The sequence below is a fragment of the Arachis ipaensis genome, chromosome B8 (assembly GCF_059453495.1).
Source record: "Arachis ipaensis isolate K30076 ecotype BB chromosome B8, ASM5945349v1, whole genome shotgun sequence".
NCBI lineage: Eukaryota > Viridiplantae > Streptophyta > Magnoliopsida > Fabales > Fabaceae > Arachis > Arachis ipaensis.
In genome coordinates this window covers 123,384,169-123,400,483 of record NC_142443.1, presented here as the reverse complement: position 1 = coordinate 123,400,483, position 16,315 = coordinate 123,384,169, and the positions used below count along the sequence as shown (strand labels likewise).

The 16,315-nt window shown below is 29.9% G+C and overlaps 1 protein-coding gene and 1 long non-coding RNA gene across 2 annotated transcripts; both read left to right on the top strand.

Moving 5' to 3' along the window:
• Nucleotides 1-608: 608 nt before the first annotated feature.
• Nucleotides 609-7,348, top strand: LOC107612036 (protein RETICULATA-RELATED 4, chloroplastic). Its single transcript, XM_016313874.3, has 8 exons — nt 609-1,296; nt 2,827-2,895; nt 3,736-3,867; nt 4,001-4,054; nt 4,131-4,175; nt 4,893-5,032; nt 6,729-6,854; nt 6,962-7,348. Exons 1-8 carry the CDS (start codon nt 739-741, stop codon nt 7,008-7,010), a joined length of 1,173 nt encoding a protein of 390 aa, XP_016169360.2. The 5' UTR covers nt 609-738; the 3' UTR covers nt 7,011-7,348.
• A 378-nt stretch (nt 7,349-7,726) lies between these two features.
• On the top strand, nt 7,727-10,112 carry LOC148549706 (uncharacterized). Its single transcript, XR_015896635.1, has 3 exons — nt 7,727-8,275; nt 8,356-8,501; nt 9,753-10,112. It is a non-coding gene; the product is annotated as an uncharacterized LOC148549706 (long non-coding RNA).
• The last annotated feature ends 6,203 nt before the right edge of the window (nt 10,113-16,315 follow it).

The window sequence follows — 16,315 nt, the reverse complement described above, 5'->3', positions numbered from 1 at the left end:
TCAAGTTTCAAAAATATTTATTATTACAAAATTATATAAACATTATATATCTTTCTTTTCTTTTTTCTAATTTGATAAACTCTTTAATATTATTACTAAAATATTAATATTATTAAATTTTTTTTATTTCATAACAAAAATTAAATAATTACATACTGTTTATTTTTAAAAAAATTATAATTTTATAATATTATTACTTTTATTAGAGACAAAAATACCAATAGAATAATAATTTGAAAAAATGAAAAATTGATCCTTAATTTTTTGGTAAGCAAACATTTATATCTTTTAAAATTTAAAAATACATTTAAGATTTTTACTTCTTCAAAATTTGGATACATCGATCTTTATGTCTAATTTGTCCAATTTTAAAAATTTTCCCACATATACATTCGTATCAACCAAATCAGTATAATGGCAGTTATGTTTAATTTTTCCATTAGATCTAACAGACTCAAATAAATATAAAAAATCGATAGATCTAAATTTTAAAAAAATTAAAAATTTAAATATATTTTTAAATTTACAAAACTTAAATATTTATGAATAAAAAAGTTAAAAACTTATTTCCCCTTTTCTCTCATAATTTTATCCATTGTTATTTGTTACCAATAATTTAGTTCGTGTTGTCCGAATGGGTCGCGCGACAATAGACCAAATGAACAAGTAGCTTATCAAATTGTGTCTCTCCCTCCATAATCCCTCCATTTTTGACTGCCATCAACTCCTCTCTCTAAAATGGCCATGGCTTCCTTCTCCCATATCTCCGCGCGCACTTTCTCTCTTCGCCCTCACACCCAAGCCAACTTCTACCATTGCGGCCACTCTTCTCTACAGAGCTTCACCATCATAACCTACCATAGGACCTTCATCCTCTTCAAGTCCAAGCTCAATCGCTCATGTGAACCCATCCTCACGCACACCAATTTTCTCCATTCTCCAGCTACCGTCGTTTTCTCAACTGGAAATGGCGGCGGACCCCCCGGGAACGGCGGCGGAGGGGGCGGCAGCGGCGGTAGTGGTGAAGATGAGGAAGAACGGGACATGAACAGGGAAGAGGCCATGCTAGTGCTGGCGGAGGCCGGAAGGTCGCCGGAGAGTCTGCCGGCGGATTTGGCAGCAGCTGTGGCGGCGGGGCGGGTGCCGGGATTGATACTGCAGAGGTACTTCGAGTTTGAGAAGTCGGCCGGGATGCGGTGGTTGCTGAAGTTCGGAGGATTTAAGGAGAGGTTGCTAGCGGATGATTTGTTCTTAGCCAAGCTTGTCATGGAGTGTGTTGTTGTCATCTTTACAAAGGTTTTTTATCTTTTGCATTCTTATTTTATGAATGTGATGATGATTGCTAAAATAAGATAACGTTATGAACCGAAGCCTGTTCACACCAAACAATCTCAAAAACAAAATGAGCCACCAATTATAAATTATAGAAATATATATTTGATATTTTGAATAATTTTTTATTTTAAATTTGATTATTTTATTATAAAATTCGATTATTTAATTTAAAACTATATACATATATAAATATACAATTATATAATAATTAATTTAATAATTACTTTTTAATATGCATAGAATATATATTTTTTTAATTTTCTTTTGTAAAATGCCAATCTATCCACCAAAAGAGTGTAATGCTAACAATTTAATTTTTGACGAAATAATTGAAAGAAAAATATTAGGGAATCAATATTTGATTAATATTAGTTAACATTTTAAACTAATATGTTAGTTTTATGCTATTAGAATTTAAATTTAGTATTTAAAATTTAGTTCTTTTTAGTGTTTAGAACTCAGTAAGTATTAGTAAAAAATTTTAAAACACTTAATATTATTCACCTCAAACTTAAAGTGTAAGTAAAAGCATTTTCGGGATATTTTGTCAAGTATTATTGGTGTTTGGGGCCACATTCGTATTTTTTTTTTTTTTTAGAGAAATGGTCACTTTTGTGGGATAGAGAATGGTGGTTCACTGTAATTTTCTTCAACAGCAACGGAGCTCAGGGATAAATAATTTTAGGAATATGTCAATATGTGATAGAATTAAAAATTTATAGTATCCCTCTAGTACTTTGCTTGGCATTAGTCCTCTTCCTTCATTTAGTTTAGAGCTTGTTTAAAAATTATTTAACATCATAAAAGAATTTTATTTTATTAAAAAAAGAATTTATTTTTATTTAAAATTAAATTTTATTATTTGACATGATTATAATATTTTAATAAAATAAAATTTAAATTTTAAAAAAGTGTAAGCCTTTTGATTTGATTTATAAATAAAAAAATTTAAAAAATTTATTTTTAGTTGTTTTAAAATACAAAAAAAATTCAATTCTTAAGTAAATTCTAATTCCTAACATTTCAAACAAACTCTGAACTTTTTTTTTTTTTCCATAACACCTTCGCTATTAGTATTTCCCCTCTTGAGGAACCACCAATTTGATCCCTTAAAAGTTAGATAGTTGGCAAATTAACCTCAAAAAGATATTTTTTACTAGTCAGTGGTGCTCGAATAATGAACGTGGTGTTGTTAATAAGCTGCTTAACTAGTGTTAACAAAATATTTCTTACGGATTAATTTGCTTGTATATTAATCTTTTATTAGGGACTAATTTGTTCTTGTGTTGATTTAGTAAAGACTAACTGTCAGTTGTCACCATGTTGATTATTGCATAATTTCAATAGAATTAATGTATTTGAAAGCTAATTGGGAGTGCTTATATCTTGTTCATATTATTTTTTTCATAAAATTTTATCGTTCATGTCTTTCCATTTGGGGTTTTTCTGAATCAGATGCATCTATCTCTGATATCTTGTGTGCGTTTTCAGGCTGCTGCAGAACTGGAGCGGCGTAAAGAAAAATTTACTAAGGAGCTGGATTTTGTTGTTGCCAATGTGGTATGCTTGTGAAAAATATAGTCTTCTTTCTTTAGCTTTATCTTTTCACTCATGGTTATTACCTATTTACCTAACAAAGGAATTTTAGAAATTTACAGCCACTCACCTAACTTTGGGTTTGAAATGCTATGGTCTATATATATATATATATATATATATATATATATATATATATATATATATATATTCCATCTTTAATCTGACTTTTGACAATAATTCAGAAGGACAAAGACTATGTAATTCGCACAAACTTGTGTTTATATTTTACAATACATTAACATCTGTTCTGGTGCTGCAAATGATGCTGTGCTACATAGTCTTACACTATCCAGGTGAATTTGGGCTAACTGGTGAAGTCTAAGACAAAGAACAGGGTTAGATATAGAAGTTTGGTAAATTATAAGTTGTATGATATGATATCTTAGTTCAAGTACTTAATGCCTGGTAGTTTAACCATTGAAATGAGTCATATACCTCAACAACAGTTTAACATGCCATCTGATCGCTTCTTCTCCTTCTTGCCTCTAAAATGAAATCAGTATTGAACTTAAATTTATACATGCTTAAACATATATGGACCGATATATTATTGAAAAGAATAACTTGTTTGAAGTTCCAGTTTCGTTGAGAATATATATGGAAGCCTGCTACATTCAAAATCAATGTATATTGTTTATCCCCTTCATTGCTAGAAGTTGCTTGCATTCACATGTTCCCTTTTGTACTGGTCATATAAAATTTTGATGAATTAATGCTAAATTTCTTGCAGTCTGAAGAATTAGTTAGCTCAGCTTAGTGAGAATTCAACATTGTCTAATTCACTTTTTAAATTAATCTTAGGTAACAGGCATTGTAACAGGTTTCGTGCTTGTATGGTTTCCTGCTCCTGCAGTTCCTCTCAAACGCCCTCCAGCAGTTAGTGCTGGACCTATTGCTAAATTCTTCTATGGCTGTCCTGAGAATGCTTTTCAGGTAAGCATCCTGAAAATGCTTTTCATTGTACTTTTTTTTTTTTGCATGTTTTTGTTTTAGCTGTGATACAACCATGATAACTATAGTAGTTGTGGTACAATTAAATGTTGATTATATTTCAGTTTCTCAACAGGTGGCTTTGGCTGGAACATCATATACACTTATACAACGAATAGGCGCTATAGTGGTATGTGTTGGATCATTTAAAGCTAGCAAAATAGTTATTTTTTTGAAAGTGATGATCATTTCCATCTCTTATGCAGCGGAATGGGGCAAAACTATTTGTTGTCGGGACTGGTGCATCACTGGTAAATTAGCACCTTACATTCTTCACAAAAGTTCCATTTTAGCTTGTTCTGTTTTTGGGGTACATCAGCAGAAATTGCTCTAATTCAATTAGATCACTCTTCAAAATACCGAACTAAGAAAAAAGATAATAAAAGGGCAGTAGGTGCATAAGCATTCTGCATTAACGCAAGATTCGGGGAAGGGATGCACCCAAAGGGTGTAATATAGGCAGCCTAACCTAATAATTTGCATGAGTGGCTGATTCAAAGGCTTGAACCCGTGACCTTGATTTTGTATTTCCTGCACCATTTTCATTGCCTTGCTTGCTAATCAGGCAAAGCCATTTTATTTCCAAATTGACTTGCTTCCTACTTCACTTCCATTCATTAACAAAAGAATTTATGGAGTGCTTGAATCACATGATATAGTATATAGACCACCTAGGCAACATGGAAAAAGAAGAACCGAAAAGAATATATAGGAAATATTTCAGATATGTATCATATTTAATGGAGAACGTACATGAGATATCAAAATTTATTCTGAACACATTGCCTTTGAGGTTGCCTCTTCCTTGGTCCATGTTATTTGTAAGAGGGACCGAGCCAAACAGATATCCTATAGAAATGTGTTTTATCTTCTATTGAACATGCCAATTACCAGAAGTTAGTTAATTAATGAAATGGAATAATAGTAGCTATACCCTGGTGATATAACTGGTGGATGTGCCTTTTCAGATTGGTATAAGCATTACAAATGCATTGATCAATGCACAGAAGGTTGTTAAAAAAAAATTGCCTGCTGAGATTGAGAACTTACCTGTAATATCAACCAGTGTCGCATACGGAGTTTACATGGTGGTGGTTAGCAACATCAGGTATTCATTCTAGCCGAACCATGTATTATAAATGTCCTTTAGCCCTGTTTTCTGTTAATTTCGTTTTTGCTTTCAATATGTCTTTGATGGATTTGGATATCATAATCAAGAAACTACATGAAATAGTGAATGGATGAATGCATTATTGTCGTGTATGAATTAAATAAATATCCGAATATAATGAGAAAACGTTTCATACAAGTTTCTTGTCACGCCGTCTGAAATCCCATATCAGCAGTGCTACACAAATAGAATATGCTGCCTTACACAAAACACCATTGATGGCATTTTATGATTTCTATATCATAATTTATAACTGGCTGTTTTCTGATTTAAGTAGCAGAATAACATAATAGTTTATGCAAGCCAAAACAGAAATCTGAGAGAACATATAGAAACAAATCAGAATGCACTTCTGATTCGTCTCCTGAAATCACAGTCGATACCCAACTCACCTCAACCAACCTGCATATGCATTTCCTGAATTTCTACCTCCCAATCACATGCTGCCAGCTGTCCCTACAAAATGTCTAATTCTCTCTTTTGGAACTCCCTTCTCTAGGAAAGCAGTTCCAGGAAATGACATAATTCCTGCTCTCTCTTGTTGAACGAGGATTATTTAGTCTTGTGACTTTGTCAGTGATTCAGGTTAAACCTGTAATGAAAAGGACAACCCTTTCCATCTAACCTCATATACCTTGGTGAATCTCTATATATAGTAGATATATCTTAATTATGGGGAAAGCAAGGGATTTATCAACAAAACACTGGAACAAGAAGTTAAACAGACTATATGATAAAATGAACCTATTTCTAATGCTGAGTGCTGACATTGGGATTTCTCACTTGTTATAGTGAATCCTTTTTATAGTAGTATCTTCAGTTATATCAATATAACGGAGTTACTGTAGAAATATTAGCTGTCTAGAAACAACTAACCACTCAAAAAATAAAAACAAGTAACTATAGTAACTATGCAGCATTTTAAAAGAGCGATTATGAGAATGGATCCTCTTAAATTTTTTTAACAATTGAGGGAGTAAAGTGTGATATTTCTCTATTAATTTTATAAATGAGATTAAAAAAAAATATGAGAGAAAGAATAATGAAGGGTTAGATATCACATTTTACTCCCTCAATTTTTTTTAACAATTGAGAGGATCCATTCTCCTATTATATCAGTGTGACTATGATCTAATCAATTACTGGGTAAAAGATTTCCTGCCATTACCTTTGATGAGGGAAAGTCCTAGAGCAACGGTTGAGATGTCTCCATGTGACCTCAAGATCTTGGGTTTAAGCCATGGAAATAATCACTGATGTAACTATCGTATTAGACTGCGTATATTACATCCTTTGGGTGCGGCCCTTCTCCAAACTCTGTTAACGTAGAATGCTTGTACAACCGGCTTCTTTTTTTTACCTTTATGATAGATATATATCAGACTACATTACAAAAGATGATTTAAAGAGCTTATGCATAGTGATCTATTCCTTATATATTGAGATTTAAAGAACGTTACTAATGTATGCATATATTGTTTTAACATCATATTAAAGTAAAAAAGGAAATATGGATGGTTGAAAAGTCTTCTCTTGCGAAAATGAAGTAAACAGTGATGTATTCTCTGAATATTAACTATATGATATATAAAATTAAGGTCTAATAAGGATTTGTGTTTGTGTTTGTGATCAGGTACCAAATACTTGCAGGAATTATTGAGCAACGGATTCTAGAACCGCTGCTAAGGCAAAACAAGCTTATGCTAAGTGCAGCTTACTTTGCTGTTAGAACTGCCAACACTTACTGGGGTTCTCTTCTGTAAGATTATTCATTTACGTCAATTGATTTACTATTGTTATTGTTATTATGCTGCCATAAATGCATTCCCTTCCCTTCTCATTGCCTTTTTACACACGTGTAAGTAGGTGGGTGGATTTTGCTCGATGGGCTGGAGTCCAGAAGATAAAAGACTAGGCGTTGTTATGCATTACAAGATATTGCAAAGTAATATTCACTTTGATCTTTATCTTGGTAAACGAGAAACTAAAGTGCCATGGCATAAAAGTTTGAAGGTAAATTGTAATTTAAAAATGCTATTTGTACACCAAAATCAGCTACTAAAATTAGTATTTGTGTATAAATGCATATGTGGTTTAATTTATTTTTAATGTGTATTTATATTTTAATATGTATTTTATACTGGTAGCTGACTTTGGTGGCTGATTTTGGTGTACATGTAGCATAGTCAATTGTAATTAATGCTTCCTAATTCCAAACGATTGGTGATTAAATATGTTCCTATTTTGCCGTAAGTTTTTCTGTTGGTTTTTTTTCCCTTTTCTTTTTTCCAAGAACTGTACATCTTGTTTACCTGTATATTTGATAATTCATTTACAAATTCCATTTGTTGCCATGTATTTCTTAGCAAGGCCGTATCTTATCCACCTTGTATAATTTGGCCAGTACATGAGTATTGCTGAAAATGGTTTTCAACTAACTGAATTCGGTAAAAGCAGACGAAAAAGGAATTGAATTGCGTTTGATTCTTTAAAAAAAAAAAAAAAGAATTTATAAGTTTTTTGAGTGTTTGAACTTATATATAGCAGAATGTGTTGGGATCTACTAGAAAGTTTTGGTTTTTTTTTTAAAAAAAAAATAGATTATGAGATTCTTTGTAAAATCTGATTAAATTGTAATTAATAAATTAATTATGAGTAAAGAAGGTTAAGAATTTAAAATTTATAATTAGAGAAAATAAAAATATCTAGAATGTGAATTAAAACACTAATCTTAAAAGTTTTAGTCTAAAGTTGGGCCAACGAACTAAAATGATTGGGTCTGGCCTCGCGAGGCCCAAGTCCATACTTATAACACCCTCAACATTTCACTTTCAGCACCCATAACCCCATTCTAGTGAGGGAGAGCAGCTGAGAAAAAGAGGAGAGTGAAGAACCAAAAATCTCCAAATGTCACTATTCATCATCATCTTTAAATCCTCATAATTTTCAATTCGGAGCTTCGATTGATGAGTTATTTGTGGCCACACGTTCATCTCGAATCCCTCTTCAATTCTATCTAAACATTGTGATGAGTAAACACGAAATCCTTTTCCAGTGTTCTGTTTCCTTCAATTTCGTGTTTTTAAGATAAATTGTTGAGAGAATTGTGATTTTGATACTTGAGGGGAAATTCAAGAACAATTTCACGTGGGATTTTGACCCAAGATTGAGTGGTACAAGGTAAAGAAATTCAATCTCTTTGTTATCCCTAATTTTGAATAAGAACTCTAGTGTGAATATTGAGTTATTGTTGTGATTAGATTATATGGATTAGCTTGGCTTGTTTGAAATTGGCTTTGGCATTGATTTGGCGTGGAGTTGAGTTGCAAATCGAAGTGATGAGATTTTGGTGGACGTTGGAGTTTTCCGGAGGAACGCAAAGTGTTGGAGGAACCGTCATCTAGAGGTACGAGTTTTAGTTTCAAGTAGGCATTATGTAAAACTATGTGAAAACCTAGGTCAATTGTCCCTAAGACAGGATTGATGGAATTGTTTGATGTTGTGTTAATTAGTTGTGATTTGTGAATTTAGTAGTTATTGAGTGATATAAATGTGTATATGAATGAGTTGAATTGAATATGAATTGTGGTATGCTTAATTATGATGGAAATTAATATGAAAATTGGACCAGAGGATGAGATAGGATGAGATATTTCCTATTTGGTAAGTCACGGTAAGTGATGAATTTGCCATGAGTGAATTGTGGTGGGATAATGAGAATTTGGTTATATGAATGGATTGTTGGTTTGATTATTGACGGAAAATTTTAGAAATGATTGGCAGATTGAAATTGGTTAATTAGATGTTGATTGGTTAGGAAATGGTGAATGAGTGTTAAGAATGCTTAGTAAAGGTTTTGGTATGATTTGGAATTGAGTTGGATGGAAAATTGGTGAAAATGAGCATTGATGTAAATTTGGTAAAAATCAGTTTTTAATCAATTTTGATGGGTCATAACTTGGTGCTCGGAGTTTAGAGTTGAATGAGAGTTCTCTTAAATTAAAGATAATAAAAAGACCTTTAAAACCATTTAAGAATGAGGAAAAAGTGATTTTTGTAGAGGAAGTTATAAATGTTTGAAAACTGAGGTTTTTGAGCTGAATTCTAAAAAATTGCAGAAAAATCCAAAATTTTAGCCTATGTGCTCACGCATGCAATGGTGTCCACACACAGGGCAGAATGAGTAAAAAGACTCGTGCGTATGCACCTCCAGGAATTTTTCAAGTTGTGCCTGCACACTAGGGATCATGCGTACGTATAAGCTGGGACGTACTTCTGATTTGTGCATACGCACAAGTGTGATGCATACACATAAGTTCTTATTTTTCAATTAAACTCTGTTTTTGACTGTTTGACTTTTTCGCCAAACTTGTAAACTTTCGTAACCCCCAATTAAGGTCCGATAGCTAGTTTTTAGGCTTGAAAATGAGTGTGAGCATAATTAAGGGATGAAATTAATAAATTTGAATAAGATTGTGGATTGGAGTGTCAAAGGTAATGATGGGTTGATGAAAACTTGTGAGTAACATAATGAACTTATTGAATATTAAATTGACATAACACATGAATGATAAGACTAATGATGAATTGAGATGTATTCTGGCAAGGTCAGTGGTATAACCCACTTGCTTTTTGACTGCTGTTTGCTCTTGGCAAGGACGTGGCAAAGACAGTGGTAAATTTTGTTTGTGCTGAGCTGAGATATGCCAAAACAAGGACGATGGTTGATCCTGCTTATTTTGTGGCTCTCTCTGATTGCAAGGGTGGCCAGGCTTGCGATTTCCGAATAGATGCCTCCAGAAGAAGGTGACAGGCACTAATCTCTCTTAGACCGCATGTGATAAGTCCAGGGTAATGCCTCCTAAGGATGCACGATAGATAAAAAATGTCCGGGTTATCTACTAGATGTATAAGGTTCTGGCAATGTAATCGACACATGAGCTCATGGCCAGTAGAACAGGCATACATCATATGCATTTATGTGAAATTGTTTGAGTGTGCATTATTTTAGTATGCCTACGTGTATATCCCTATTTAATTGCTAATTGTTGTATATGTTATAATTGTTTTTGATTGTGTTTGCTTCTACTGATTACATTCACTCAAATTAATACCAAAATTTTGTGGTATTGAACTGAAAAGAGATAGGCTAAGATGAGTGTTAAAGGAACGTTAGATAATGGATCTTTGGTTAGCGAATGGTTTAGCTTATATTACCCTATTTTAGATTAGTATAACCCTAGGCTTGGATCTTGGTTGTTGGAGTTTAGGATTGTCTAGCGGGTTTGGGTAGTTTTACATCGTCTTTATTTAGAATTGTTATTTTGCTGGGAACCTTTTGGTTCTCACCCATTCCAGAAATTGTTATTTTCAAATACAGGACATAACGCACCTCGCTGAGCATGCTGGATTCTTTTTGGAAATCAAAGACTCTTTTGGAATTTTATTTTGTGCTTAGCAAATATATATATATTCTCGACTTTTGTATATTAATTTGTATATTGCTCTTAGAGATTAATTTCGAAAAAACAGGATTTATGTTTATACTTTTGTTATATATATATATATATATATATATATATATATATATATATATATATATATAGCGCTCTTGAGTGTGAGGCGAAAATTCTATTTTGCTTATCTTTTATTTCAAAACTCCTAGTTAAACTACCAAAATATTTTCTAAAATATCTTAAATAAGTCTAGATATTTAAAAAGCAATTTGAAAAACTTTTTTATATGAAAAAGAATTATATTCTATTATGAAAAGAATTTTTTTTTATTTAATTTCAATTTCATCATTTAGAATGACTTTAATATATTAGTAGAATTGAATTTAATTTTTTGGTTTGAAATAACTTTTAAATGAATTAAATTATCCTCTTTTATAATTTTATTCTTGATAAAATTATTTTCATTAAAAATTTACTTGTAAATAGAAATATTTTTAACATTTTAAATATTAAAATATGGTGGTTGTCAAAATTAAATTAGACATCAGATCCCTTTTTAGTTTGATTTATTAATGTAGTAACTATGAAAATTAAAAGTTTCAAATGAATTAAAATAATTTATTTTATTTATTCAAAAGCATAAAAAGAAATAATGAAATAAATGTACAATGAATATTTTTTTTAAAGTTTTCTCAGGATATGAACCTAAGAATCATAAATATTATTTCTTCAGTCCTTTTTAGGTGTAAGTAATAACTTATATTGACTGTTTACCAATCTAAGAATTTTAAATATTATTTTTGTAAGTTTTTTTTATGTTCAAACAGTGATTCATATTAGATACTCAATTACTTTAAAATTTTTATACATTATTTTTTCAAATCTTTTTTGGACAAAATATTTGTTTGAATTAACTTTATTGAGTGAAAAAGTCTTTTCTTTTTCCAAAAATAAAGTATTTTTATTAAAAAATAACTTATTTATTTTTTAAGAACCAACAATACTTTAAAAAACTAACCCTAATGAATACTTATTTATTTTATCAAAATATTTATTCTACCCTTACTCTTTTAATAAAAATTCTAACCCTAATTTTTAAATTAAACACACACTCACCTAATGTAATGCCTCCTTCTTCTTATTTTCGCATCTCTTCTCTTCTCTGTCTCTCTCGAATTCTCTCTCTGTCCTTGAGTTCTCTCTCCTTCTCTATTCTTTTGTTTCTTTCTTCTCTCAATCTATGTATGTGTTGTTGTGGTGTGTGTTGTTTGGTAGATAAAAGGCAAAAAATGAAGAAACGTGGCTCAGTAAGTGAGAGATGAATGTGAAGGGTATGTGTGCGCATATTAGCGTGTGAGTAACCAGTGTGAGAGAATGTTGAGTGTGTGTAGCTGATTTTAGGGTTAGGGTTAGAGTAAAATATAGATAGGTAATATAAAAATTTTACAAAAATCTTTAGGATAAAATAATAATTTAAGATTAAAATATAATACTATAAAATTACTTTGGAAATACATAAAATTTTATTCATCAAAATACCAATGAGTTTAAATAATTATTTTAAATTTTAAATTTTAAAATGAATATGTTAATCACATTTTATAAAAGATAGTTTAAATCTAAAATATCAATTATCTAAACTAAATCGTGTAGTTTTTTTTTTATTTTTTCATCATCAAAATTTTAATTTTAATTATATAAAATATCCACTTACAATAAAATTGAACAAAAATATTAATTAATTTAAATTCAAAGTATTCATAAAATTAATTTAATTATCCTTAATAAATTAGTTTTTAAGAATATAAAGCTCAAACTTAATAAAAAAATTAGGGTAAAGTATATTTTTTATCCTTGAAGTTTTACAAAAGTTTCAAAAATACCCCTAAGTTTTATTTTGTTTCAAATTTGTCCCAAAAGTTTTCGATTTGCATCAAATATACCCCTGACGGCTAATTTTTCAAAAAATTTAAGACCAATTCAACAACAATTTCATAAGAACAACCCTCAATACAAGCAAATCAAGCATAATTTTCATACATTATTGTTAGATTGGTCTTAAATTTTTTTGAAAATTTAGCCGTCGAGGGTATATTTGATGCAAATCGAAAACTTTTGGGACAAAATTGAAACAAAATAAAACTTAGAGATATTTTTGAAACTTTTATTAAATTTTAGGGACAAAAAGTATATTTTACCCCAAAAATTATAACTTATTTATATTCAGATTTTAAAAAATACGAGTCATTACACCTAACTCTCTCGCACAACACATAAAAAAAATTGAGGGAGAGAATAGGTAAAGGGTGAAAAGAGAATAGAGGGTAGAGAAAGAAGAAGGCAGGAAGGAAAGAAAGGAGGGGAAGGCGCCAGCGGACGGAGGACCGCCGCTTGCCATCGCCGATGCAGAGTAATTGTACTTATATTTGGTATCAAAGTTAGTTTAATCTAGTGTTAGTTATAGAAAATTTGTAAGCTATTATCAGAGTATGTTTAAAGTAGAAAAATAAGTTTTTAACCCCATATAATTCATATAATAATATAGGTATACATTAGATTATTTCTTTGTTTTACAGAAATTAGGAAAAGAATCAAAGAAAAGAGGTGCAAAAGGAGCAAGCAATATAGAAATTCGAGTAATCGTTTTATAGAAAATTGAGTTCTTACATGAGCGATCCTAGGCAAATTAATTGTGAGTGATTATATTTACATTTGGTATCAGAACTAGTTTAATCAAGTACTAGTTATATATAGTGTGTGAGCTGGTATCTAAACAAGTTTAATTTAAAAAAATATATTTTTAAATCTTATATTTCATGCATTTTAGACATCCATAAGACTGTTTATATTTTGTAGAATTTATAGGAAGAATTAAAGAAAAAAGGTGCTGAAATAGTTTACGTGAGTTGTTTTGACCAAAATTCTTCTATACAAAGTGTTCTAATTGGATAAAAAATTGGACATTTAAGGCTTTAATTAAATACTAAGATCATCTAAATATTTCATCAAATGAAAAAAAATCAGTATTTTTTGTAGGACCCCAAACTTTTAAAAATCAAATAATGAGTTATTTACTATTTATTATATTTGTTTAGAATTTAATTTTCAAAAAATTATTTTACTTAAAGTAATTAAATAAAATTCTTGATACTTCTAGTTTATAATTATTTTGGACTCCTAATTTTTATTATTATTGGATATTTTTTTATTTAAAATTTAAAGTTTTAAGAATTAAAAAATAATTAAAAATTTTAGTATAATTTTATAAACCAAAAGGAATTTAATTGAATTATCTCTAATTTAAATTTGGAGTGCTTATTAGATTAGTGAGTTTATAAATAAATCATGTTCTTAAAATAATTTTAATAAATTATATTTGATTTTTAATTACTACTCTATCCTCTAATTTTATCAAAATAACTATTCTATCCTTACTCTTTTAACCAAACCATAATACTAATTCTCAAATTAAACACACACACTAACTTAACCCGCTCAGATAACACATGAAGAAAGAAATAGATAGAGAAGATGAGTAAAGGGAAGAAGGAGAAGAGAGGGTGGAGGAAGAAGAAGAAAGGAAGGAGAGAAAGGAGGGGAAGGTGCCGACAGAGGGAGGACTGCTGCTCGCCGTCGCTGTCGCAAAGTGATTGTATTTATATTTGGTATCAGAGCTAATTTATTCTATTGTTAATTATAGAAAATTTGTGAGATGATATTAGGGCATGTTTAAATTAGAAAAATACGTTTTTAATCCTATACAATTTATATAATATAGATATCCATAAGATCGTTTCTTTGTTTTATAGGAATTATGAAAAGAATCAACGAAAAAAAAGTGTAAAAAAGCAAAATAATATAGAAAATTCAAGAAATCGTTTTATAGAAAATCGAGTTATTGCATGAGTGATGTTGGACAAATTAATTGTGGGTGACTACACTTTTGTTTGGTATCAGAGCTAGTTTAATCAAGTACTAGCTGCAGAGAGTTTGTGAGCTGAAAATATTCACATGAATTGTTTTGGTCAAAATTCTCCTATACAATGTGATATTAACATGGTTCTAATTGGATAAGAAATTAGTCATCCAAAAATTTAATTAGATACCAAGATTATCCAAATATTCCGTCAGATAAAAAACAACCAGTATTTTTAACATAGACTTGACATTTTTTTAAGGATATAACTAATGCAACTTTATATGATTTGGTTTTTCCGTGATATCAACTTAATTTGATGATTCAAAGGATGCATTAAAACCCAAAATGTCTACTGTCTAATGGTATCTTAATTGCAAGTATTCATACACATTTAAAAAGTGAAAGAGATGATGTAAATTATGACGTCACAGATATTTAGCATCTTACTTTACAAAAGTGAAAGATAAATTAATATAATAATAAAAATTTTAATTATTTAAATATAACTTGCTCCATTTGATGCAAGTTTTCATCTCCTATAAATACATACATTTAACATGGAGTGTGTAACATCCCTTATTTTTAAAAATTCAATTATGAATAAGTTATTTATTTATTTTATTAGCTTGAACTTTTTAGTTTTAGAAGCTATTTTATTAAAAATAATTAAATTGATTTTATGATACTTTGATTTTAAGTTAATTAATACTCTTATGTAATTTTTATTGTAATTGGATATTTGCATAATTAAAATTAAAATTTAGGTGATTAAAAATGATAAAAATGACACAATTTAATTTGAGTAATTGAGATTTTAGATTCAATTTTATAAAATTAGTTGGGTTATTCTAGATTTTAAATCAGAATAATTATTTGAACTCCTTAGTATACTAACAAATAAAAATTTATGTGTTTCCAAAATAATTTTATGAAATTATATTTAAATACTTATTATCTTATTCCAAAGAGTTTGTAAAATTCCTATACTATTACCATTACATATTTTTCTTAATTCTCGGACGAAATTCATTATTTTTATACACACCTCTATTATTTAACCCGTATACACCTTTCACCATTCACTCATGTAGATGCACATTCATCAATCACGCTCATCACCTCTCACTTACATTAAACACACACCACACAAAAAAAAAAAAAAAACAGAGAAAAAAGAAAACAAATGGAGAGTTCGAGAGAGAAGTAGAACGCATAAGAAGAGTAAGAAGAGAAGGGGAAGGGACGAAAGTAAAATTCAAGAGTAATATAAAATTATGTTGAGAGTCCTTACTTTTTTTTATTAAGAGAGTTAATAGAAAGAGATGAATATGTATTATTATTATAGTTTTGTTCACCTTCCCAGTATATTGTTATGTTATTGTTGAGAAAAATTATATTGATGTTATGTATATTGTTAAGGTGTTTATGTGAGTGAGCAATCTTGGCCGAATTAATTGTGGGTGATTATATTTATATTTGGTATAAGAGCTATTTTAATCTAGTGTTAGTTGTAGAGAATTTGTGAGTTAGTATCAAGGTAGGGATATTCATATTCAAATCGGTTCAAAAAAACCTTGAATTTGAACCTATCCAAAACAAAAACTGAAACAATCCGCTCAATTTTGGATATTTTGAATTTTAGATAAGTTTTTGTGCAGTTCGGTTCGGTTTGTAGTTCCACTTTGTGCAACCGAATCACATATAGTATGCATATAAATATAAAATACCATAATTTAACAGTGAGAGAATTCAGCTCGAACACCTCTAGCACAAAGGCATAAACCCTAACCTTCTCATCACTCTAAAGTCTCAATGTCTCCTTTCTCAGAAAACACATTCTTAGTC

Coding starts and splice junctions, on each gene's coding strand:
- LOC107612036 (XM_016313874.3), top strand. CDS start 739: ATGGCCATGGCTTCCTTCTCCCATATCTCCGCGCGCACTTTCTCTCTT. Junction 1,297..2,826: donor TTGTTGTCATCTTTACAAAG/GTTTTTTATCTT, acceptor GTGCGTTTTCAG/GCTGCTGCAGAACTGGAGCG. Junction 2,896..3,735: donor ATTTTGTTGTTGCCAATGTG/GTATGCTTGTGA, acceptor AATTAATCTTAG/GTAACAGGCATTGTAACAGG.